Here is a 24292-nt window from a genome sequence, read left to right on the forward strand (position 1 = left end):
CTTCACTTGCACATATGGACACTTGTCCAGACTGCAATCAACCTTAACACTTCTATATCTCTTCTACTCCCAAAGTCAATAATCTTTTCCCTGTTTTCCGTTCGACTCTACCTCTAACCTGTTTTACCAAAAAGGTGAAGAATACGTTCCGCAAACTTTAGCTTGAAATACCATTCAAAAACCTCCTACTGAGAACCGTCTGTCTTTCCTTCACTACACATACCACCCTTAAGTCTCTTCCTTTTGAACCTTTGACTTTGGTCTTTAAAAGATACAGATCAATTCAATAATTAAAACACTACCTTTTTTTCATAAACCTTCAACTTTGGTCGTTGAAAGATACAGGTCAGTTCAATAACTAAAACACTACCTCCTTTTCACAATAAAAACTGGGAATTAAAATAATCTTTACGAAGCTATTCAAATTTTGAAAAAGGTGCCGTTTCTCTCGTTTGATAGTATTGATTGGTCTCGGTCAGTGTCTTGCTTACGATACCCTTGGTCGTAATGTAGTGTGATAGTCCTCGACTACTACCTTATTCTTTAGACCAATTTAAGTTTTTTCCTCCCAACGAAAAATGTCTAACACTGAAAAACCTTGTATAATAAAACTCTGAATGTTGGTAAAATTACTCTGAGAAGCCTTGAAATTGCCAAATTGGCTTTTTATATTGAAATTATGTAGTAATAAACAGAACTTGAACTTATTTATTGCTGAGCTGGAACTGGAAGTACTGTTGAAAAATACAGTCAAACATAAAGCGTGTGGGGTAATCACTTACCCTTTCCTTGTCTTGTTCGCTTGAAAAGCGAAGCAGGTATGGTTTTGTTTAGCAGTCAGTCCCCTCTTCTATTTTGAAAACTTCATAAACAGTAAAATTACTGAATCTTTTCCGACCATGATGAAATAAGGGGTACAGCATAAAATTTATGATAATAACCCAGAATATTGGTATTGGGTCTTCAAATTCCAGAGCTAAATACCCCCCTCCCCCAAATGGCAAGACATACTAATATTCCACAATATAAAAAAGTAAAGAAAAATAGAAGCAGCAAATTTATTATTATAAGAAAAAAAATGGAGAAATTACTGAAACTTGTTCTCTCTTTATCTAATGGTATTGACAATATCGTCCACTTTAAGGATTGATCTGACCGTCTCAGTTGCTAGCATAATAGCATTTGTAGATACCAAAAGTGGTTGGAGTACATTCTCATCAATCATGTTAGTGATTGAGCCTTTTCGGACATTTATACCAGATGAAGAAAGTCCAAGCGCATGCTGATTTCGAAGCTCAGTAACTGTTCCAATCGGACTAAGCCCAGCATTCTCAGCTAAAGTGTATGGAATAACCGTCAATGCTTCGGCATAAGCTTTGAAACAGTAAGCTTCAACTCCAGACAAACCTTGGGCGTATTGATAGAGATGATGGCTGATTTCTGTCTCAGGAGCCCCTCCCCCTGCAATTAGGAACCGCTTCTTCACCAAACATCTGATGACACAAAGGGCATCATGGATTGATCTTTCTGCTTCTTCAATAACGAGCTTATTGCTACCCTTTACAATGATCGTGACAGTTTTACCAGCACCTTGAAGACCAGTGATTTTAACAAGTTTCCCAGTTCCGTCGCTAATAATTTCAACTTGATCGGCCGAGGCTAGATGTTCTGGGAGAAAGTGATCCAGACTCGCAATAGGTCTACATCCTAGACTTTTAGTGATGAATTCAATTTCTTCACGTTCAATGTCCTTTATCACCATGATTTTCAACTTATCTAATAAGTGATGAGCAAGGTCATTGACAGCATCACGAAGGATTGACTTTTGAACAAGCAAAACGTTGCAGCCAGCAGCCTTAATCTGCTTACAAATATCTAAGATGTACTTGCGTTCTTCACGCAGAACTCTATCCATAGCTGAGTAGTCGGATATGACAACCTAAAAAAAAAATATTCTTGTAGATTCTTGTTATTATCATTGTTTAAAAGACACAATTCAGTCCAAATTAACAGGGATATGTTGAGGAATTTCTGAGAGGAAGAAAGAAGAGGGCAGATATCTTATTAGAAAAAAAGAAGTAAAAACACACATGGTGACCATTGTAAAGATTGAGATGTTAACATTTAAGAAAATAAGCAACAAAAAAAAAACTTCTGTTAAGCGTTTATCTACCATAAACGGAACTAATATTACATGAATTATAGTGGATGCATATCCCCCTTCAAAATTCGCTATATTCAAAATTGTCAATGACCATCCACAAATCTAATATCTAATCTCCGTATCTAGACGAAATAGCAAGTTTTGCCTATCTTGTTATTTTTAATACGTACACCACAAGTTTTAGGCATTTAAACTATAAAACAAATATGGAGTGGAGTTGTGTAAATGCAACAAGTCCAAAAATTGACAATTTTTAAACAAGACATCTGTAGTGAGACACAGCTGCATGGTAGTTTTCTTCCCTGAAATTCATTACCCTGAAGTCCCGATAGTTCTCCGTTAGTTAGTCCCTCTCGAGATTTTTCATATATATTTAGAATCTAAGAAAAACTAAATGCCTGGGTTTTATTCAGTCTTTCTCTTCTTTCTTTATTAGTAAAATACCCAGAAAAAGATTTATAGGGTCGATAGAGAAAATGTAAGATTATGAAGCTGCATCCCCCCCCCCCCATGAGAAAGATTCATAACACAACTAATTCTAATTCGCGTTTGTTTTAGGTTTGATTTATTCATGTAAGGTATTTTCTGTTACTCAGAAATTTTCGTATTGCTCTTTGCTACTTAAGGAACTTTTTTATACATTAAAAAGTTTGAGATGGAAGTCAACGAAGACTTTTCATTCAATCAGCAGGAACCTGAGAAGAAGCTAGTCTACAAGATATTTCATAGGATTTTAGAATCTTGCCACACTTACATATTACAGCATTAGTATAATTAAATGTTTTTGTTCTCACAAACCGTTACAAAAAAAAAAAAATTCCACAAATCAAACTTCCAACGACTCTTCTTACTTTAAAACAGATTAAACCTCAAAACGGTCATAGAAATCCGCACTTTTAAGTATCATGTCAACAAGCATACAAGAAGTACCAAATCGCCTTTATTGGGATATTTATTTTTGCATACGTTTAATTTTCCAGAAATAGGTTAAATCATACTAGAGTAAAGACGGAAGCGGACGAAGCTATTTCTAGCTCCTTCTTTGGGAGCACCAATACTGGTGTTCCGCGTGAACATTTCACCAGTTGAACATTAGAACGAATCTTCCTTCGCCTTTTTGCCGCCTACCAACAAGCTGTCATACTTCTGAATTAACTTATTTCCTTCTAGCTCAATGATTAATCCCGCAATAACAATTGCAACATATCTACAGCTCGGTGGAAGAGTTGCTTAAGCATAGAACTTAAATAATTTAAGTATTCTTATATAGTGAATTTTGTAGAAATTTTTATTTCTTTTCCCTTTGAAAGCCTCAATCTAAAGCCTCAAAATAATCTAGACAATACTAGAAGAAAAACTTTACATGAATTAAAATTTTTTTCCCCAAATAATGTCTAAACTCTGGTATGCTTCTTAAACTATATCTTTTTTAAGGCTTTTGGCCATCCATTTGCCAAATTATTCATTTCTTCCTAATAAGAGAGTAATAAACTTTCTTCCTAACAAGCATAAAGAAGACAGGGAGAAAGTACCTGGTTATCCATGTCTGTTTTCGGCGGTGAAATACAAAATTGGATCAGTCCAATGCGAGGTTTGTCTACTTTGCTTAAACTAGAAATATTGCTTGCTTTCTGTAGAAAAACCAACCCATCAATGAGTTCCGTGTCTTCCATGGTACCACCAAGTTTTTGGATTACTGAAAGAGATCGTAATTCTATTAAAAAAAGAAACGTTAAAAAAATATATCAAAGCAGAAATCTTCGAAAGTGTGCAAGCTCCAAACACGGCACACGAAATAGATGACTAAATTTGTGATCCAATAAATTAGAAAACATTCTAGATTAGGGGCTGCTCAGAAGAAAAATATCACAAAAACAAGATCTGAGAGCTCATTTGGCACTTGTGACGAGGCCGGACGAGCCAAGAGCCAAGAGCTCATATGGTATGAGCTCTAGCAAAATTCTAAGAATCAATAGATTGATTTAAAAGGAAAATCGGAGGCTTAATGCCGGTCGGGATTTAAAATAAGAGCTCTGCGTCACGAGGTCCTTCTAAATATCAAAATTCATTAAGATCCGATCACCCATTCGTAAGTTATAAAAACCTAGTTTTTTTGTACTTTTTCCTCTCCCTTCAGCGCCCCAGATGGTCTAATCGGGGAAAACGACTTTATCAAGTCAATTTGTGCAGCTCCTGGACATGCCTACCAATTTCCATCGTCCTAGCACGTCCAGAAGCACCAAACTCGCCAAAGCAGTGAACCCCACCCCCCAACTCCCCCAAAGAGAGTGGATCCAGTACGATTACGTCAATCACGTATCTACGACATTTGCTTATTCCATCCATTAAGTTTCATCCCGATTTCTCTAATCTAAGCGTTTTCCAAGATTTCCGGTTTCCCCTCCAACTCCCCCCAATTTCAACAGATCTTGGTCAGGATTTGAAATAAAAGCTCTGAGACAAGAGTTCCTTCTAAATATCAAATTTAATTAAGATCCGGTCACCCATTCTTAAGTTAGATATTCCTCAGTTTTTTTTTAATTTTTCCAAATCAACACCCCCCGATCCTCCAAAGTGAACACATCCGCCGTTCCAATTATGTCAATCACGTATCTATAACTTGTACTTATTCTTCCCATCAAGTTTCATCCCGATCTCTCCATCCGTTTCAATTATGTCAATCACGTATCTATAACTGGTGCTTATTCTTCCGATCAAGTTTCATCCCGATCTCTCCATCCGTTCCAATTATGTCAATCACGTATCTATAACTTGTGCTTATTCTTCCCATCAAGTTTCATCCCGATCTCTCCGCTCTAAGCGTTTTCCAAGATTTCTGTTTCCCCCCTCCAACCCCCATGTCCCCGGATCAGATTCGAATTGAAAATAGAGCATCTGAGACATAAGATCCTTCTATATATCAAGTTTCGCTAAGATCCGATCACCCATTCGTAAGATAAAGATACCTCAGTTTTCACGTTTTCCAAGAATTCCGGCTTCCCCCTCCAACTCCCCCAATGTCACCGGATCTGGTCGGGATTTAAAATAAGAGCTCTAAAGCACAAGATCCTTCTAAATATCAAATTTCATGAAGATCCGTTCGCAAGTTACAAATACCTCATTTTTTCTAATTTTTCCGAATTACTCCCTCCCTGCCCCCAACTCCCCCAAATAGAGCAGATCCTTTCCGGTTATGTCAATCACCTATCTAGGACTCCTGCTTATTTTCCCGCCAAGTTTCATCCCGATCACTCCATTCCAAGTGTTTTCCAAGATTTTAGGTCCCCCCTAACTCCCCAATATGTCCCCGGATCCAGAGCGGATCCATTCCGGTTATGTCAGTCACATTTCTTGGACTTTTTTTATTCTTCCCACCAAGTTTCATCCTTATCTCTCCGTTTTAAGTGTTTTCCAAGATTGCCGGTTCCCCCCGACTCCCCCCTTAATGACTCTGGATCCGGTCGGGATTTAAAGTAAGAGATTTGAGTTAAAAGATCCTTCTAAATATGAAATTTCATTAAGATCCGATCACTCCTTCGTAAGTTAAAAATACCTAATTTTTTCCTGATTTTTCAGAATTAACCCCCCCCCCCAACTCCCCCAAACAGAGCAGATCCATTCAAGTTATGTCAATCACGTATCTAGGACTTATCCTTATTTTTCCCACCAAGTTTCACCCCGGTCCCTTCCCTCTAAGTGTTTTCCAAGATTTTAGGTTCCCCCCTCCAACTCCCCCCCAATGTCACCAGATTTGGTCGGGATTTAAAATAAGGCTCTGAGACACGATATCCTTCCAAACATCAAATTTCATTAAGATCCCATCACCCGTTCGTAAGTTAAAAATACTTCATTTTTTTATTTTTTCCGAATTAACCGGCCCCCCACCCCACCCCCCCGCAGATGGTCAAATCGGGAAAACGGCTATTTCCAATCTAATCTGGTCCGGTCCCTGATACACCTGCCAAATTTCATAGTCCTAGCTTACCTGGAAGTGCCTAACGTAGCAAAACCGGGACCGACAGAATTTGCGATCGCTATTAAATATCAAATAAATTAATTAAATATTAAATATCAAATTCAAGTTCTGATCACCCGTTCGTAAGTTAAAAATTCCTCCTTTTTTTCTGATTTTTCCGAATTAATCCACCCCCCAACTCCAGCAAAGAGAGCAGATCTGGTCCGGTTATATCAGTCACGTATCTTGGATATGTTTTTATTCTTCCCACCAAGTTTCATCCTGATCTCTCCTATGTCACTTGGTTAATACCAAGTGCCATAAAAACAAAAGCAATACCATTAGATGGCTTACCCTATGATCTTTTCGAATATCATATTCGCATTTATGACATGGTCCCATATCTAGCTCCATTAATATATGTCGTTGGTGTTTTTCATCTTTTAATGCTTTAAATAATGGGTAGGTCTAGCGTAGAGTCGATGAAGTTCAGTTTCGGTGATGTTGATAATGACGAAAGGAAGCATTATAATCTGATTAACAGAAACATGCTGTATACTACAAATAATTTCATTGCTGAAGTGTTTTCTTTTAGTTTTGTATATATCAAAGAGCTACACATGGGACCATCAGGGGGAGGGGAGGGAGTTTGTTTTACGTTGTCAAAACACCAATATAATATTCGAAAAAAGCATAAAATAAAGAATCTAGTGGTAATACTTTTATTTTTTAAAGACGTTTTCTTAATCTAGAACGGTACCTAAATTAATAAGATGCATCTCATCGCTTCTTATATTTATCCTTGAGGTAAATAATTCAGCTGGTAGTAATGGCTTTTAGTAAGAGGGGCTTTCAGTGTAATAGAATTTTTACTTGATCGCCTTCGAGTCCAAGCAAATTCAGTCCCAGATTTTGCATACAATTCCAGTGGACATTGGCCGTAATGCGTCAACCCAAAATCAATCCAATCTTTCATCCCTTAGTTCTATGACTAACTACCTTAGTTCTGTCCTGGGAATGACGCATAAACGGATGATGGATAAACTTATCTATCAACAAATGAACTGACATTATTTTATACAATCCTAAAAAGGGCTTATACCAGATTTGCCTCTCATTCACTCGGACTATCTGTCTTAGCTTTTTCTACAATTAGCCGTGGCTTGATGCCCACAACTACTTGATTTAAATTCAAGTAGGCAATTCTCTTATAGTAGAGCATCTAGTGCCCACTAGTGAAAGGCGTTTTCCACAAACCAAATTTAAGCAGAATATTGGATGTTAAATCCTGTTACTGTAGACTACAAAAAGCAATGACAATAAGGCAGCTTTTGGTAGGATGATAATAGGGTAAATCTTTCAGTGAAATAACAAGTTTCAGCATAGTTTAAATTATTCACTATTATCCTATCAGATTGCCATAACTGGGCTACCCTATGTTGACTCTTGTGAGATTATAACAAAAAATTCCATAAAATTGACAATTTATATTTTTTAATTGCAAAATTTTCAGCTCCAGCAAAAGCTAATATATTGTTATTCCTGGCAATAATCCTGTTAAATTCAAAACTATGGTGTAAAAGAGTAAAAAAGCCGCTTTTCACAGGGATTTATTAGGCAAAATAATTTGGCTAAATATTTTTTGGCCAGTTCTAGAGGTACAATGTCATATGACAAACACTGGAACTGATAGACATTGAGGATGTAAAGGCATATTTTTTAAATGAAAGTAAGATAACAGTACACTATAATTTAAAACATAGATGATGATAATACAAACAACAACTTTTATTTGTGTTTGTGAGCAAATAAACACAGTCAAGTGTATGTGTGAGAGGAGGGTTTCAGACCAGTGTCCCTCCAATATATCAAATATTAAAATTTAACAACTGTTACTATAATTTCCTGTTTTCCCACGTACTTTCTCTGTTTCGTGTTTATTCTTGAATCTCACCCATGTTCTCGAAATGAGTACATACTTAACTACCTGTACATCCCCATACAAACACAAAAAGTTTTGTTCAGTCATCTAGAGTTTGTTTTTTTCATATTGAATTTACCTTTAATGTCATGGAGATCCACGTCATGATCTTTTGCTGGGTCAATAACCTTCAAAACAGCATCGACAGCAATTGGAGCCAAATTACCGTATTGAGATACTGTTTTCGATGAAAGTGAAGTTGTAGCACTCTTCAAGAGACTCTGTCTATCTGATAAGTCCAAAGGAATTGCCATCTTTTCTAAAATTTCTATGGACTTCACAGCAGCTTTCATAAAAGCATCAGAGATAGTAGTTGGATGAATTCCTTTCTCGAGGAGCTTCAATGAAGCTTCTAACAAGCTTCCACAAATGACAACAACAGTGGTGGTACCATCACCAGCAGCAACGTCTTGTGCTTTAGCAAGCTCAACTAGCATCTTGGCTGATGGATGAAGGAGCTTCATTTGCTTTAATATAGTAGCCCCATCATTTGTAATTGTAACCTAAAACGTATAAGGATTAAATAAAAGACAGAAACTCATTAAACTACAATTATATTGTATGTATTGTTTGCAACCACACTTTTACATGAGATCATTATCTATCTTTCGTTCATTTTGGCTGCAGCAATTCAAAGGTTGTTCTATGATATTCATTATAAAACTTGGATTTAAAGCCCAAACCCTAAAACTAAACAAGTTTTATGGATTGGTTCAATCCAAATTGATACCTTATTCGGTTCTCAGGATGTTTAGAAATTTCTGTTTTTTTTTTAAAACATGTATTACATCCTGTTTCCTCACAAACAAAATTAGTTAGAAATAAAAACTTTTATATTAAATTACCTGCATTATATTTAAATATGTAGAACAACGTTCCATGTACCAATGATTGATCCTTGATAAAAACAAAAACTTAAAACACATTCTTCAGCTTTTCGACTTGTTTAAAATCTACTGTGCAACATAATGTCTTTTAACTTCCTGCAGGCAACTTGGACTACCAACATCCTGAATTTTTGCATCTCATACAACATAGAAAATCACATCTTGGATAAAACCTCTTATGAGAACTATTCTTTCTGTTTCTAAATTGCAACCAAAACTTACAATATATGAAGTTACTAGGAGCAGAGGTGAATAACTTTTTGCTTGTTAATAAAACATCGTTTATCAAAATCATTAGAATTTTTTTTATACAGTGCACACCTTATAAGTTGAAACTTCAAGGGTTTTCCCTTGGCATTGTCAAAAACAGGTACCTGAAGGGAAGTCATCCTGATTTAGTACAAAAAGGAGAAGAAATTGTCACATAGCAAAGGATTATTTTTGGGTATTTTATTAAAGAAAATACAGACAAGAAGATATTTTCCGAAATCTAGTGGGGGGGGGGGCATTATTGATTCTTCAATTTTTTAAAATGAATATAGCATAAAAAGTTTTTTTTTGAATCTTGGAGGGCAATCGCCCCGTACCCCCCAAGTTCACGAATGCCCTTTAAGCTTCTGGGTTATCATCTGGGTAAGCGTCACTTCTGCCATTAGGTACACACAGAAGCCAGGAGAAAGAATTTTACCCACATTGTTTGAACTAAAAGATAACATTGAAGGTCACCTTCACAGAAAAGCCGTGCCCCAAAAATGTATCAAACCAAGTAAGACAAACTTTTAAATTTAAATCCTCCTTTTTATTGCAACCTTTCGCTATTAGTCTATTTTCTCTATATGTGCTTTCTTAAAGTACCAAGGACATCAAAATTAAAAGACCTTTTGCCCCCCAGGCTCCATCTTGGGTTTATTCAATTTGAAAACTAGGATTTTCTATGATTTTGCTTTTAGTTTTTCATTAATAGTAAATAAAATGTTTTGGGCCAAACCCCCTGCAGAACCATGAAATAAAACAAAAGTAAGCACAAAGGAATTTTATCAATTTGACTATGTTTTTCACTTGTAAAAATTCAAGCACCAGCAACATTTTCATGCCCTCGGTCCCTCATCCCCTATTTCATATTCACGCAGTTGCTGTAAACTGGGTGAATGCCCTCAAGGGATGCCTTTATTTTTTGATAAATACTTTTATGAACATACGTCGAACCAGGATATTAAACTATTTAATTGAATATTTGTGCTTTATTTGATGAGAATCAAGTAATAAAGGTAATATTATCAGAATCAGAAGAAACTAGCGATTCTTGTGAAATGCAAATTAAGTTTGAAACACTAAACTGATAAGTATAACAAAATAAAATAATTAGTCTTTCTATGATGTTCTTCTAGGTATCTCAATAAACTAATAGTTTTAAGTGTTTAATCTTGAATGATTTTAATAACTGACATTTTAATGCAAAGGTTAGGTTTCTAAATATTTCATGATTTATAAATTTCTTTTAAATTTCGATTTGATAACAAAACGTTAGGGCTATATTAATACTCATTCAATCACTGTTGTTTTTTTTTTACCCAGTTTGCCATCAATTAATCGTAGTGTTCGTCTTTTGCTACAGTAATCAGGAAAGTCATACTTTCTAGACCTCATGATGATGTATTTTTTACTCATTCGCTGCTGATTTTTCACATACTTGGCGTAAACTAAGTATGTAAATGCACTAAGTACTAAAACTGCATGACAGCATAAGCTCTATTTCATTAAAAATTGAGTTCTCAGTTTTTCATAATTTTTAAGACGTTTGTGTTTATGTTAGTTCTACAATTAAAAAAGAGACAGGTTTCATTTTTGCTGTCCTTAGTGCTTTAGCAAACACAAACCTTATAGATGAAATAGTTTTAAGATAAAAAAAACTACCCATCTGGTACCATAGTCCCCATTAAACGTAGCAGTAGATGTGACTGGTGGGTCCCAGTTATCAAGTAATACAAGTCACTACGTCATCTGAATGAGAATCCTATTCTTAAAAAGGAATAATCAAAATCCTTGCAAATAATCCCTACACAATTTAATAAAAATTCACAAGGCAGTTCTTATCGACTTAGATGACAAGAATGAGGTCTCACCAAGCATAGATACATAAGACAATGATTGAAGCTACTGACCAAGCTTTATTGAAGAAATTTGGCTGCTTGGCTAATAAATAGACCTACATAAGCTATTTTGAATCCTCCTCCCCCTCTTAAAGTAGTCAGATTAGCTACAGGGTGTAAAAAGGCCCAAGTAAGAGCTTAGTTCTAACTTCCTACCAAGTTTGGTTAGAACATGGCATACCTTTTTTTTTATACATGCTCATGACAAAAATTAGGAGCCATCCTTCATAATCTACATAATGCCAAATTAATTTGGCATCTGATATCCCTTTCGGGTAGATATCCCAATGCCATATATTAAAAGACTCTTTCTCCCATCTCTTGAAGGGGCTGGATTATGACTAGAAACCCAAAACCAAAAACTAGGGTACCAGTTCTTAATCCCACCAAGTTTGATACGAGTAATTTATTATGCTTTGACAACACATATTTATCAGCCTTCCCCCCTCACAACACTTGGATCATACCAATATATCCAAAAACACAATAGAGATGCTAACTCTCACTTCCCACTAAATATAGACAAGATCATACTTCCGAAAAGTCTACAGAAAAGATGTTATAACAATAAGAATTACAAGATTCCCTGCCTTCCCCCTACAAATGTCTGATTTAGTTCAGACCCCAAAAAGATTTGAAGATGAATGAACCACTGTCTTTCCATCAAACTCTGTTGAAACATGGTAACACATTCTGGTAAGTATGACGATTATAAATATTTTACAGATTTCCTCCCCACAAAGACAGAATTAAAAACAAGAGCTAAGAGCTCATATTGCACTTGTAACGAGGTCGGAAGAGCCAAGAGCTTATATGGCATGAGGTCTAGCAAAATTATAAGAATCAACAGATTGACTTAAATGAAAATCAGAGGCTTAATGCCGGTCGGGATTTAAAATAAGAGCTCTGAGACCCGAGGTCCTTCTAAATATCAAAATTCATTAAGATCTAATTACTCACTCGTAAGTTAAAAATACCTCATTTTTTCTAATTTTTCCTCTCCCTTCAGCCACCCATTTTGAATTAATGCAGGTTTTGATTTTGGATCAAAGTACATGAATAATTAAAACGAAATTTTGCTTTATAGGCAAAATGGCTTTCTCAGTTTTGATCGGACAGTTTTGAGAAAAAAGGGGCGGGGGAGGGAGCCTAGTTGCCCTCCAGTTTTTTTGGTCGCTTAAAAAGGCCACTAGAACTTTTCATTTGATTTACGAACGTTTTTATTAGTAATAAATATACGTAACTTACAAAATAAACTTACGTAACGAACTTCTATATTCGTATATTTTTATTACGTATATGAGAGGGTTCGCCCCCTTGTCAAAACCTTGCTCTCTACATTGAAGTTTAATTTTGTGCCAATTCTTTAAGAATAACCGCTGAATCACGAAGGTCATTTCATTAGAATAAATAACTCTTTTGAAATTATTAAAAATACTTTAGCGTAAAGAGCGAGATATTGAGGAGGGGACGAACCCTCATATACATAATAATTTCTCTTCGTTAATGTTACTCCTTACTGTTGAAAAAACTCGTTTTTTTTGTTTAATTTCTCATTTTTTTGAATAAAGCTACAGAAACCAGCACCCTCTTCATGGAAATTCTCTTCCCCTATGATAAATTCCTCCATGGAAAGATCCTCTCCCTTAATCCCCTCCCCACCACCAGAAAAAACACCCCCTGAAAATGTCTATATGCTTCCCAATAATCAATACTATATGTAAGCAATGGGCAAAGTTCATAACTTGCAGCCCTTCCCCTGAGGACTGTGGTGGATTAAGTCGTCCTCAGAGACATAGTTATTAGATTTTTTGACTATGCTGAACAAAATGGCTATCTTAAAATTTTGATCCGAAGACTTTAGAAAAATGAGCGTGGGAGGGGGCCTAGTTGCCCTCGAATTTTTTTTGGTCACTTAAAAATAGCACTAGAACTTTTGATTTCCATTAGAATGAGCCCTTTCACGGTATTCTAGGACCACTGGATCGATACAATACATCCATGATCTTTCTTCTGGCAGAAAACAAAAAATTCCACATTTTTGCAAATAGGAGCTTGAAACTTCTAAAGTAGAGTTATCTGATACACTGAATCTGATGGTGTGATTTTCGGTAAGATTCTATGACTTTTAAGGGGTGTTTCCTCCTTTTTCGAAAATAAGGCAAATTTTTTCAGGCTCGTAACTTTTGATGGGTAATACTAAATTTGATAAAACTTATATATCTAAAATCAGCATAAAAATATAATTCATTTGATGTGTATATTGGTATCAAAATTCCGTTTTTTAGAGTTTTGGTTACTATTGACCCAGTTTGCTCCTTACTACAGTTTGTGGCCATGAACTGTTTGATAGTTATTTAAATACTTGCCATCTTTTATCATACCATCAAAATAACCAAGTAAATGTGGTTTTTACAATCTTGCACTGGTTGAGTATTCTTCTGCAATTGGGTAAAACTACTGTTTATTCTGGATGTATGCATTTGAGTTTAAAAATATCCAAAGTCGAATAAAAAATGCTAAAGAAAATGACTGACAGTCCCAGAGGACTTACAGTTCAATAATTTGACTTGTGAATCTTTTTTTTTTGCTTCATTCTATACAGTCCAGACTTGTTTAGTTTCATTTCCTGATTCAGGTGAATATATTATGTCCAGCAAGGCAAAGCGAAAACACCAAAGCCCAGTTAAAGGCCATGATAAGTGTGCTGCCTGTTCTACATAATTGGATGAGGGATCCTCTGCCATAGGGTGTGACATTTGTGAGAAATGGATTTGTGGTGATTGTCTGGACCTGTTCCCAGGAGAATATAAATTATTAAGCAAGATGACCCAAACACTTTCTTGTTCCTGGTTATGTCCAGTCTGCAAAGTTACCCTCTGTTATGGATAATCCCTGAAATCTTTCAGGTAAGAACTCAAGTTAGAGTTTGCCACCACTAGTCAGCTGACCCAAACACTTTCTCAACTGAAAACTGACATAAAACGTGAAATTTCTACTCAAGTTAGTGGTATTGCCAATAGGGTATCACACATTGAAAAATCAATATAATCAGTTTGCTCTGTTTCAACTGTTCAGGACCTAGTGGATTTCACAGTGTCCTCTGGATTGTCTCAACTCCCTGTAGCCCAGTTAGCTGAAACTGATGTTCGTCAGATAGTACGTTCAGAACGCCAGCGTTTCAAAAGACGTTTGAATATTGTTGCATATGGAAATCCACCCGAACTAATGATGCAGTTTTCTTGTATAATTATCTGTTACATACTTATGGGGTTGACATTGGTGCCCCCCCCCCAGCTAAAACAAAAAGACTTTCAAATAGCCATCAACCATCTAGTAGTCGTCCCCCTCCTCTTCTTTTCCCTCTGCCATCAACCAAATTTAGACGCAAATAATACAGAACTCCCTTGAAACAAAAGGATCAATCTATGTTGTTTCTATAGTGAAAGTCCAAAGGAAGATCAAATAAAACACAGAGCTCTTGTTGACGAGCTGAAACGCAGAATAACCAATGGAGAGGCAGATCTGTTAATTCATAAGGGTGCCATCATTCAAAAAACTTGCCAGTTGGAGCAATCCCCCTGACTGCTCCAATGCCCCACTAATGTATGTGCCTCCTTCTACCTCTGTTAATTGTTTGAAACATTTATGAAGTCACATCACCAAATTTTTTCTCTCAAGTGTCTAGTAATGATCCTCTGTCTGATGCTGACATCTCTCCTGTTTCTTCTGAAACAACTTGCTCACATGCTCTTTATTCTTTGTTGTTTTATAGTGCTGTATCCCAAAACCTTGCCAGTCCTTTGGTTCCTCCTTACTCTAGTCCTGCATCCTCTCAGATTCCAACCTCAAAAGGAATGAGGTTCCTTATCTCCAATGATGATAGCCTCCCTAATAAGCTTTCTGAAATTTCCTTTTGTATGATATCAGAAGTGGATGTTGCAGCAATTACAGAAATTTCACCAAAAAACACCTGAAACTAGTCAAGCAGTCTACAATATCTAGACTCCACACTCAATTCTTTTCAACAGGCATTGTTAACAATTGGAACAAAATCCAATGAAACAGTTACTGCTGAATCTGTTGACGTTTTCAAACTAAGGCTAGATGCTGAGTGGTCCTCCAGAGAGTGCAAACTCTACTGGGATGCTACTGAAGATGGAATAGCACCTGGTCACTAGTATACTTTGAATACAACTAAAGTCATCATTCTGGAGCCCCATGAGGAGAAATTCTGAGATTGCTCCTAGCTGCAATTTAAGGTAATTATAAAAAAACTGAAATAATAGGTATAATCAAAGAACAGGACAAAAATGCAAATAAGCCTCCACACAAGTTGGCTGCCTTTGAACAAACACTAAATAATATTGGATCATCACTTATATTAACAAAGTGATTCTGAGGAGACTTGTAAGAATGCACAAAATGAAATCATGAACATCCTTGGTAAAGCAGACTGGCAGTAATATTCACTGTATTGTTTGATCAGAAAATGATAACACAAAAAAAAAAAAAAAAAAAAAAAAAAAAAAAAAAAAAAAAAAAAAAAAAAAAAAAAAAAAAAAACCACAGCCTATGGTACTAACATTTCACAAACAACAACAAAAAAATCTGCTATAACCTCTATTACACCACAATGGCTTTGACATTCAATGCAAAGCCCTTTCTATCATCAAGAGTTTGATTCTAATACAACATGGTACTACTGGGCAACAATTCCCACTTGTTTCTATCAGTCTACCTAATGCATGGAAAGGACAACAGAAAAATCCTTTGATCTAAGCAGAGATATTCCACTCCCAGAAAAACTCTCCACAAACAGCAGGTTGAGGAGCTGATGAATTTGAAGTTGCAACTTTTAACCTCTATATTTCTTCAAAAACTTTGCAAGTCAGGGGGAATGATGTCATGACATAATGCCCTTAAATAAACTTTCTAAAATGCCCCTTAAACAAAACTAAAAATGCATAAAGTGGGCAGGGTTTTGAAGCTGAGGGAGATGTTGAGCCATATGAATGAATAATGACATACAAATAATATGCAACCATCAGAATCTAGCTATATGTGTTAATTTAAAAAAAAAAATCACAAAAAACTAAAATATCTTCCCTTTGGACTTTTAACACCCCAGAAGCTTGCCCTTGACTAACTGCAATTTCTGCAGAAAATAGGGTTGTAATGATGAGATATCATGACCATAATAAACAAGGTTTAACCAATCAGACCTTGTCCTGGTGCCTGAAGGGCTTATGGACTAATATGCTTTGCTCTATAGGTAATGTTACATATAAGCGAAATTGGATAATGTACTGCCTACCTTTTCTAATTTTTAACTAAATGCTTTGATTTGCTGGTTCAAATTTTGTCACAAGCCAATGTCACAACAGCTACTATTGCAATTGCTCAGAAACAGCTGGCTAATTTTAAACTCAAAAGTGAAAGCAACTGTCCAACTAAAAAATTACCTCAAAAATGACCAAGAAAACAGTGCTGAGAAAACATTGTATTATTTTGTTAAAAATAACCAATAACTCCTACTTTAATTGAAAATTCATTATTTTAAAGAGTTCAAAAAGTGTTTAGATTTGAATTTGCAATAGAGGCAATTATTATATTTCTCAAGAAAATAAAAAAAGCATCAAGTGATATGTTCACATTAATGGTAAGTCTATTATACAAACTGCAAAATATTTACCATAGCTTGTTTATCTAGTTTTGTTTTGTCACAGTTGATTCAAATTTTATGTAGCCTACATTGGTTAGAACAACTGAAATATGATGGGAGAATTGTTAGGAAATATATATTATTTGGGCTATATATTTTCACATCAGGGAGGAGGGGGAGTTGAGGCCTAAGCATAGTGGGTTGCATTCAAAATGTGTTATCTATGATTATTCTACATTTTATGAAGCAAGAATTGTAACATCCAGTTAGTTCCTTATCAAATATTCTATTTTATAATTTTTGAAGTCATTTTCAGAACCATAGTCTCTCCTTCTGAAAAAAGAAGTAAACTAGCCTAGGACCACAACACATTTAAAACCAGAATATTTTGTCCAGGATAGATAGATCTACTGGCCATGTACAACCGAAGCCAATTAGGGTTATCTACTAAATATATTTTGGTCTTACCTCTCCCTTTGGAGCTTGAATCATCTTGTCCATTCCTCTTGGTCCAAGACTTGTCCTGATTGCATCTGCCACTGATTTAGCAGCATTAATGTTACTACCCCTTATATCTGCAGGTTTGCTTTTGTTTTGAAAATTTTTCATTTTGGGAGTGCTTTTACTTGACATGTCTTTTTTTTTTGGCTTTTTAAAATTGATCTAGACAGGTGTGCCTTGCCGGAAGTTTTAATGTCTTTCTTCTGTAAATGTTTTACGCCTTCTAGATTCTGTAAGAACTGTGTGGGCCTCTAAAAGAAAGGTAGGATTTAAATTTTTCATTTGAAACTGCTTGTACTCAACTGAAATTATATTCGAAAAACTATGGTTGAGTATTTAGTGTTTCCTTTGACATAACTTTTTTACAGGTGGAAATCACGTTGTTTTCCTTGGTCTCTTCAGTCGTCACTAAAAACAAAATCAGCGCTATCTAAAAAAAATATTCTGTTTGTTAAACCATTTGTTTTCAGTTTGACTTTATTGACAAAATGCCAAATGAATCAGATATTTGGAAGTCCTCATTCTCCTTTTCTCTGTTGAAAGAAAGATTTGTTTGCAGTTTCATTGGTGGATTTGCTTTCCGGTTTGCCTGTATAACGTCAAATCTAAAATAGAATATATTTGGTATGATGAAAAATCTGCTTTGTTACTAATCAATTCTTTGCACAATGAATAAGTTAATGAATAGATAGTTTTTACTCCTCATATAAGGTGCTCTTAATATTCAAGTTTATTTTTTATATGCTATTAGAAATATTGCAAAAATAAAACTTTAGTAATCTGTGAATGCGAGATTCGTCATAGGCGATGAAATGAGTTACTTGAAATCAGTCACAAAGAATGATGATTTTACGATTTTGGATTACAAATTAGAGAGTGGTGACTTTAATAAATTTACAACTATCGAAAGCACAAAGTTGGTAATACTGCGTTATTATCTGAAAGTGTATGGCTGATTTTATTTCAAGTATTTTTTCTCGTGTACACAATCCTTTTTACAAATGCACTTGGTCAGCTCCTAGTAGGTGATATATGCTCCAGGTAAATAATTCCAAGGAAGAAACGCATCTTCCGCTTTTTTCTTTTTTCTATCGGGTTTATTATGGGAAAACGTTTAGACGGATTGAATACATACATTTTGTTACTCTCATACTCTCCCCCAACACAAAATTGGGTTTCCTTGCCCCGCCTCCCCGAGCATTTCCTGAAAGTTTCAACTGAATACGACTTGTCCCTAAGACATTGAAGATATAATCTGGTACATAGTGTCATTTGACTTACCTCGCTATTTTACTGTGAAAAAAGTACCAAAGTGGCTCATAATCGAAAATTTTTTCTGGAGATCACAGACCAAAATTTTTTCGATACTGCAGATAATGTATTTTGAAAACTTGGGAGCACTTAAAGTTTTTGACTAGCTGATGTACATAGGTCCTCTCAGGAGTATACCCTTGGGAAATATCGGTCTTAAGAGTTAGAAGCAAATCTGACAGCCAAGACCAAACATGCCGACCTTTCCTACTAAAACCTATCTTCGGTCAATAAGTTTGGAAGCATTGCGTTTAGAACTGTATCTAATATCGACCCTCTAATGTCGCTATGGGTTGCTGAGTATACAGACCCCTAATATCGCTATGGGTTGCCCAGGGGCTAAAAATTGTACAAGAAAGGCACTAGTTACCATCTAAACCTCATGGGTCCTTTAAAGGTCCTGAAGCTTTCAGTTTTGATCAAATGATCTCCCTCTCGGTACTCTTCGATCACCTCTTCCATAAAAAGGGACAGAAAAAAAAAATACATGACACAGAGAAATATTTATTGAAAAAGCAAACAATGCATGTATTTCGCTTGCGAGGAAAGGGAATGAGGATTCAAAGGGTGGTCGGGGCTATTCACTGACAATTATTCAGCTTCCTTAGCCGTGACTTGAAAGCAGGAAGAATAGGAGTATCTTTCCCGTAACTAGGAAGTTTTTCAAATTTATTTGTCTATTCATAGATGGCTATGTACAAACGAAAAAAAAGCTTCCTTCCCTTAGTAAGCTTTGTAGGGAGCCCATTTTATAAATTCAGCGAAGTAACACCAGTTTAATTATTACACAATATAATTATTCCTTCCGAAACAAACACAAAAACGTCTTTTTCTTATTTCATCCTTTTCATATCCCCCACCCCAAAACCTACAAAATAAACTCCAACCTACCAAACAATAAAAGGCGTAAAAAGAAACTCGAAGCTCACCCTTAATTAAATAAATACACCTGAGCATTCACAATATCACATTAATCAAAACAAACGAAGACCAGTATGCTCAAAAACATGAGAAACATAAAGGTGATTTACAAGAAATGCCCTAGTGCTGTTCCAAAACTCATGACTTATATTACTCGCACTTTTTATATAATAATCAAGACGGTCTTCATTATAAGCATAAGATTGCTTATATGCCTCGCTTTTGCATGCCGCAAAAGCGGCATGCACTATGTGCATGCGTTCATCAAAAGGGGATATCAGAAAATCTTCGGGAAAGCTTAGGATATTAAGCTGAAACTTTCAGGGAACGTTGAGAGGTATGGTGAACTACATGAAAACACACTATGTGCATGCGATTTGTCAAAAGGGCACATCAACACTAATCAGGAGACTTAAGAGTATCAAGTTAAAAGTTTCAAGGCATGTTAAGCAGGATGTTGAACTAACCAAAAGGGACTATGTGCATAGTCCCTTTTGGTTATATTACCGCTACTAAGCCAGCTGCTACTACTACTACTGCTACATCTCCTGCTAGTACCATTTCGAAGGGTATTAAGGTGAAACTCCCAGGGAATATCGAGGGGTTTATTGAACCAAATAAAAATACACTATGTACATGCGGGTTGTCGAAAAGGCATATCAGTAATATTTCGGAAACGGCTTAGAGAATTAACTTAAAACTTTCAGGTTATGTTAGGGGGTAGAGGGGGTTATTGAACTAACTAAAATGTATTATTTGCATACTACTGCTACTACTACTACTCTTACTAAGGCTAAAGGTATTAAGATGAAACTTTCAGGGAATGTTGAGGAGGATGTTCACATAAATCAAAACACACTATTTGCTTGCAAGTTGTCAAAAAGGCCCATAAGCAATATCTCAGGGACAAAGTTGAAGGGGATATTGAACTAACCGAAAGGAGCTATGGATATACTTCAACCGCTTCTTCTGCTATTACTATACTGCTACTGCTACTAATACTACTGCTGCCAATAAAACTGGTACTAGTACTGCTGAGGCTAAGTATGTTAAGGTGAAACTTTCAGGTTATAAGGGTGGAACTTACTGTGAATGTTGAACTAAATCAAAACACAGGACGGAAATTCAGGGTGTCAAAAAGGGGGAACGTTCCAGGGATGTTGAACTAACCAAAAGAGATTATGCGTATGCTGCTACCACTACTAAGCTTACTAGTACGTACATTCAGGGTGTCAAAAAGGGGGAAAGTTCCAGGGATGTTGAACCAAACAAAAGGGATTATGCGTATGCTGCTACCACTATTAAGCTTGCTACTGCTACTACTACTTCTGTTACTGCTACTCCCACTGTTACTACTACCATTACTACTATTACAATTACTACTAAGTCTAAGGTTTTAAGGATGAAACTTATGGTGGATGTGGTACTGAATCAAACTCACTATTGCATGTTGTTAAGAGGGCACTACATCAGAAATGGGTAAGATTATTAATTTGAAAGTTTCAGTAAATGTCGAGGGGAATACTGAACTAATCAATGTGCACTATGAGCATAATACTGCTGAGTTTACTACTACTGCTACTACTACTAAGGCTGTGGGTATTAAGATGAAACTTTAAGGGAATATTGAGGGGGGGGGCGTAGAACTAAATCAAACGCACTATGGGCATGCAGGTTGTCAAAAGCGTGTACCAACGATATCTCAGAAACGGATACGGTTTTAACTCGAAAATTTCAGGGATTGTAAGGACCAACCAAAATATATTATTTGCACTACTGCTACTACTATTACCTTTGCTAAGCGTTTTAAGGTCAAATTTTCAGGGAATCCTCTGGGGTGTGTTGAATTGAACCATAACACACTTTGTGCTTTCAGGTTGTTAAAATGACTAAATCAGCAGTATCTCTAGAACGACTTAGGGTATGAAGCTTTCAGGGCATGTTGAGTGGGATGTTGAAGTAACTTAAATGTCGTATGTGCATACTATTACTACTACTCCTGCTGCTAAAACTTTTGTTGCACAAGTTAAAACTTTCGGATTTTCTAATCCTATTGTTTTTCATTTTAATTATCACAAGTTTAAGGTAACTAGGATGTGAAAAAATATTTAAGGTGAAGCTGAGTTTTACGTTGTCCTTGTAATGGCTTGATTATATTTAAATTTTCCGCATTCTGTCTGTTTTTTTTTTTTAAGTATTAATTGCAAACAAAAGTAGCAGATTGGTGCTTATTCCTGTTCCTTTGTTTTCACTGGCTTCAACTCCTATTACTTTAGCTTTTTTGTTGTTGTCTGAGGTTTAGGTCTTCCATAAAGGATAAGCAATACATAAAAGGATGTTGGATAAGTAAGTTCAACTAAAGGAGAATAAAAAAAGATAATCAATCAATTCAGTCATCCCAACTATCACTTATTCAATACTTACCGAAAAATAGTTGTGAAATCTGTTCGATAGACCTTACACAAAATGTCGTCAGTAAAAACGTAAGGTGTTACTCAAGAAGAAGAAGAAGTGGTAAATGGTAGAATTCCTCGGTAATATCACTAGAACTAGCATTAAATGTTACAATGTATTTTTGTAGTTGTGTAGCCTATCAGAATACGTTCTCGTTCAGTACAGTCACCGGTTTTCAAGAAAAAAGGTGTTTTATAAAGGTAAACATTTGTATTTTGCGACAGATTATTAGATTATTTATGGATTATTCTTTTCCTCTTCAAAAAATGGCTATAATGTTAATCTATGGAGTGGCTTATTCGCATATTTGTTTCCTATTTTCAAGTTTTGCGATTTGAAGATTCTGACATGAGAGTCGTAGGCTGTTATCAGTTTGAGTTTCAATGAAGAAAAGGGTGAAAATAACTACAACACATAGTACCAACTTATTGATCTTCGTTCCTTTTCTTTCTTTCAGATGCTACCTAAAAAACTGATAAGAGCTGTTATTCTCGGACCACCAGCTTCTGGCAAGGGAACTATATCGAACAGAATATCGAAACAATTTAATTTGAAGCATCTGTCAGCTGGAGACTTGCTACGTTCACAAATTGCCTTAGAAACCTCCGCCGGGATGCAAGCTCAAAAATATATAGAAAAAGGCAACTTAGTGCCGGATATCGTGGTTGTAGAATTGATCTCCAACGAATTAAAAGAACTAGAGAAAAATGGGTGGGTCCTAGATGGATATCCAAGAACAATCGTGCAGGCTAAAGATCTCGTGAAAAATTACAAAATTGATGCTGCAATTTGCTTGGATGTACCTGATGACGAAATCATTTCCCGAATCTCAGGTAGATGGCTCCACATGCCAAGTGGAAGAGTGTATAATACTGAATGGAATCCTCCGCTTATACATGGATTTGATGATCCGACTGGAGAGCCTCTGATTCAAAGACCAGATGATCACCCCGGTGTCATCAAAAGACGACTAGAGAACTATCATCGCAATATGGAGTCGATCCTTCGGATGTTTTATGAAGAAGGAATACTTTACAAATTTAGAGGAAGAGAAACGAATGCTCTTTGGCCACTAATCAAAGATCAATTCAACAATATCATTAAAAATGACTAAATGGACTTTTACTTTCCTTGAATTATTATTTTTTTCGGTTTTGGTATTTTATTTGGCTGCTTACTTACTCTTTTGGTTGTGGAATCTCTTTCCTATTTTTATTCTCTCTCATTTATTAGTCCTAAAAAGCTATTTCAAGTTAAACTAAGAAATGTGAAAAAAGCATGAACAAAAGTTATTGGGATCACTACGTGTGCTTTTTACTTTTATGGTATTGTTTTGAATATTATTTTTAAAACTATAGTTTTTAATGCTCTGAAAATGAAATCTCTTAATTGCAACAGGTGGCTCAAGAATAGCCTTACCACAAGATAGATTCTCTCTGAAGTGCTATTAACCTTTGAGCATTCCTCAAGCTTTTGCACATTCCTAGGTTTTCACAAATAACTATTTACGTCAATGTATCTACTTAGTTTTAAAAACAATGTTGTAATTCTGAATGTGAGTGCCTTGTACCAGTGTACAAGCTAAAATATGTTGATATTATGAATTACTACTGATATTAAATTTGTTTTATTTGGTTTAATTCTTTAGTTTATTTCTTTAATCAATTTTGTCTTTGGCGTATATTGTCAAATATACCGTATATGCAGTACAAATATTAGGTAGGATGAGAACTGTCTTTAAAAGCCGCCGCCACTTCCGAGACAGTGCGAGAACTGTCTCGGAAAAGCTTGAACATCGTCTTGATATCTGTATTCTTGTGTTTTGTGATCCCAATTTTTCTGGGAGTCCATGGTAAGAACATACTTGGGAAAAGCCTAGTCGCACCTATCAAACCATGAGAATTAAATCAAAACTTAGAATACTCTGTACTTTGAGATCAGTTATATCTGAGGTTTTTTTTTTAGTTCATGCTAGACTTTTGACGTAGATAGGATATGAGCTTCACATTCTGTGTCTGACCTGTACTGGACGACGTAGAAGTCGACCAGTCTACTAAGAAAGACTGCTAGAAAAATCAATGAAAATAAATATACAGTTTTTCAATATATATCCACAGCATATGGTCAATATGATAAGTTCATAGATCTGGCCATAAAACATTTAATGTGGGATCCCCCCCCTACATGTATACTCTACACCATAAATTGGAAGAATTATGGTATACTGTGTTCCTTTTATTGACAATTTTACATGAGGACCCAGAACTGTACATTCGATACGTGAAACGCACGACTATTAGTTT

At 35.7% G+C, this 24292-nt stretch overlaps 2 protein-coding genes across 3 annotated transcripts; one reads left to right on the forward strand and one right to left on the reverse strand.

Moving 5' to 3' along the window:
• Positions 1–1044: 1044 nt before the first annotated feature.
• On the reverse strand, positions 1045–17502 carry LOC136039936 (T-complex protein 1 subunit delta-like). Its single transcript, XM_065723937.1, has 4 exons — positions 17271–17502; positions 8180–8603; positions 3697–3860; positions 1045–1939 (listed from the first exon to the last, which is right to left on the reverse strand). The coding sequence occupies exons 1-4, from the start codon at positions 17433–17435 to the stop codon at positions 1109–1111; spliced, it is 1584 nt and encodes a 527-aa protein (XP_065580009.1). The 5' UTR covers positions 17436–17502; the 3' UTR covers positions 1045–1108.
• On the forward strand, positions 17486–23629 carry LOC136039964 (adenylate kinase 4, mitochondrial-like). 2 transcript variants are annotated; one of them, XM_065723993.1, is made up of 2 exons: positions 17486–17565; positions 22447–23629. In XM_065723993.1, exon 2 carries the CDS (start codon positions 22447–22449, stop codon positions 23101–23103), a length of 657 nt encoding a protein of 218 aa, XP_065580065.1. In that variant the 5' UTR covers positions 17486–17565; the 3' UTR covers positions 23104–23629. The 2 variants fall into 2 exon arrangements, with proteins under 2 accessions (XP_065580065.1, XP_065580075.1); XM_065724003.1 differs by lacking the exon at positions 17486–17565 and adding an exon at positions 17810–17927.
• The last annotated feature ends 663 nt before the right edge of the window (positions 23630–24292 follow it).

This window comes from Artemia franciscana, chromosome 2, assembly GCF_032884065.1.
Source record: "Artemia franciscana chromosome 2, ASM3288406v1, whole genome shotgun sequence".
Taxonomy (NCBI): domain Eukaryota; kingdom Metazoa; phylum Arthropoda; class Branchiopoda; order Anostraca; family Artemiidae; genus Artemia; species Artemia franciscana.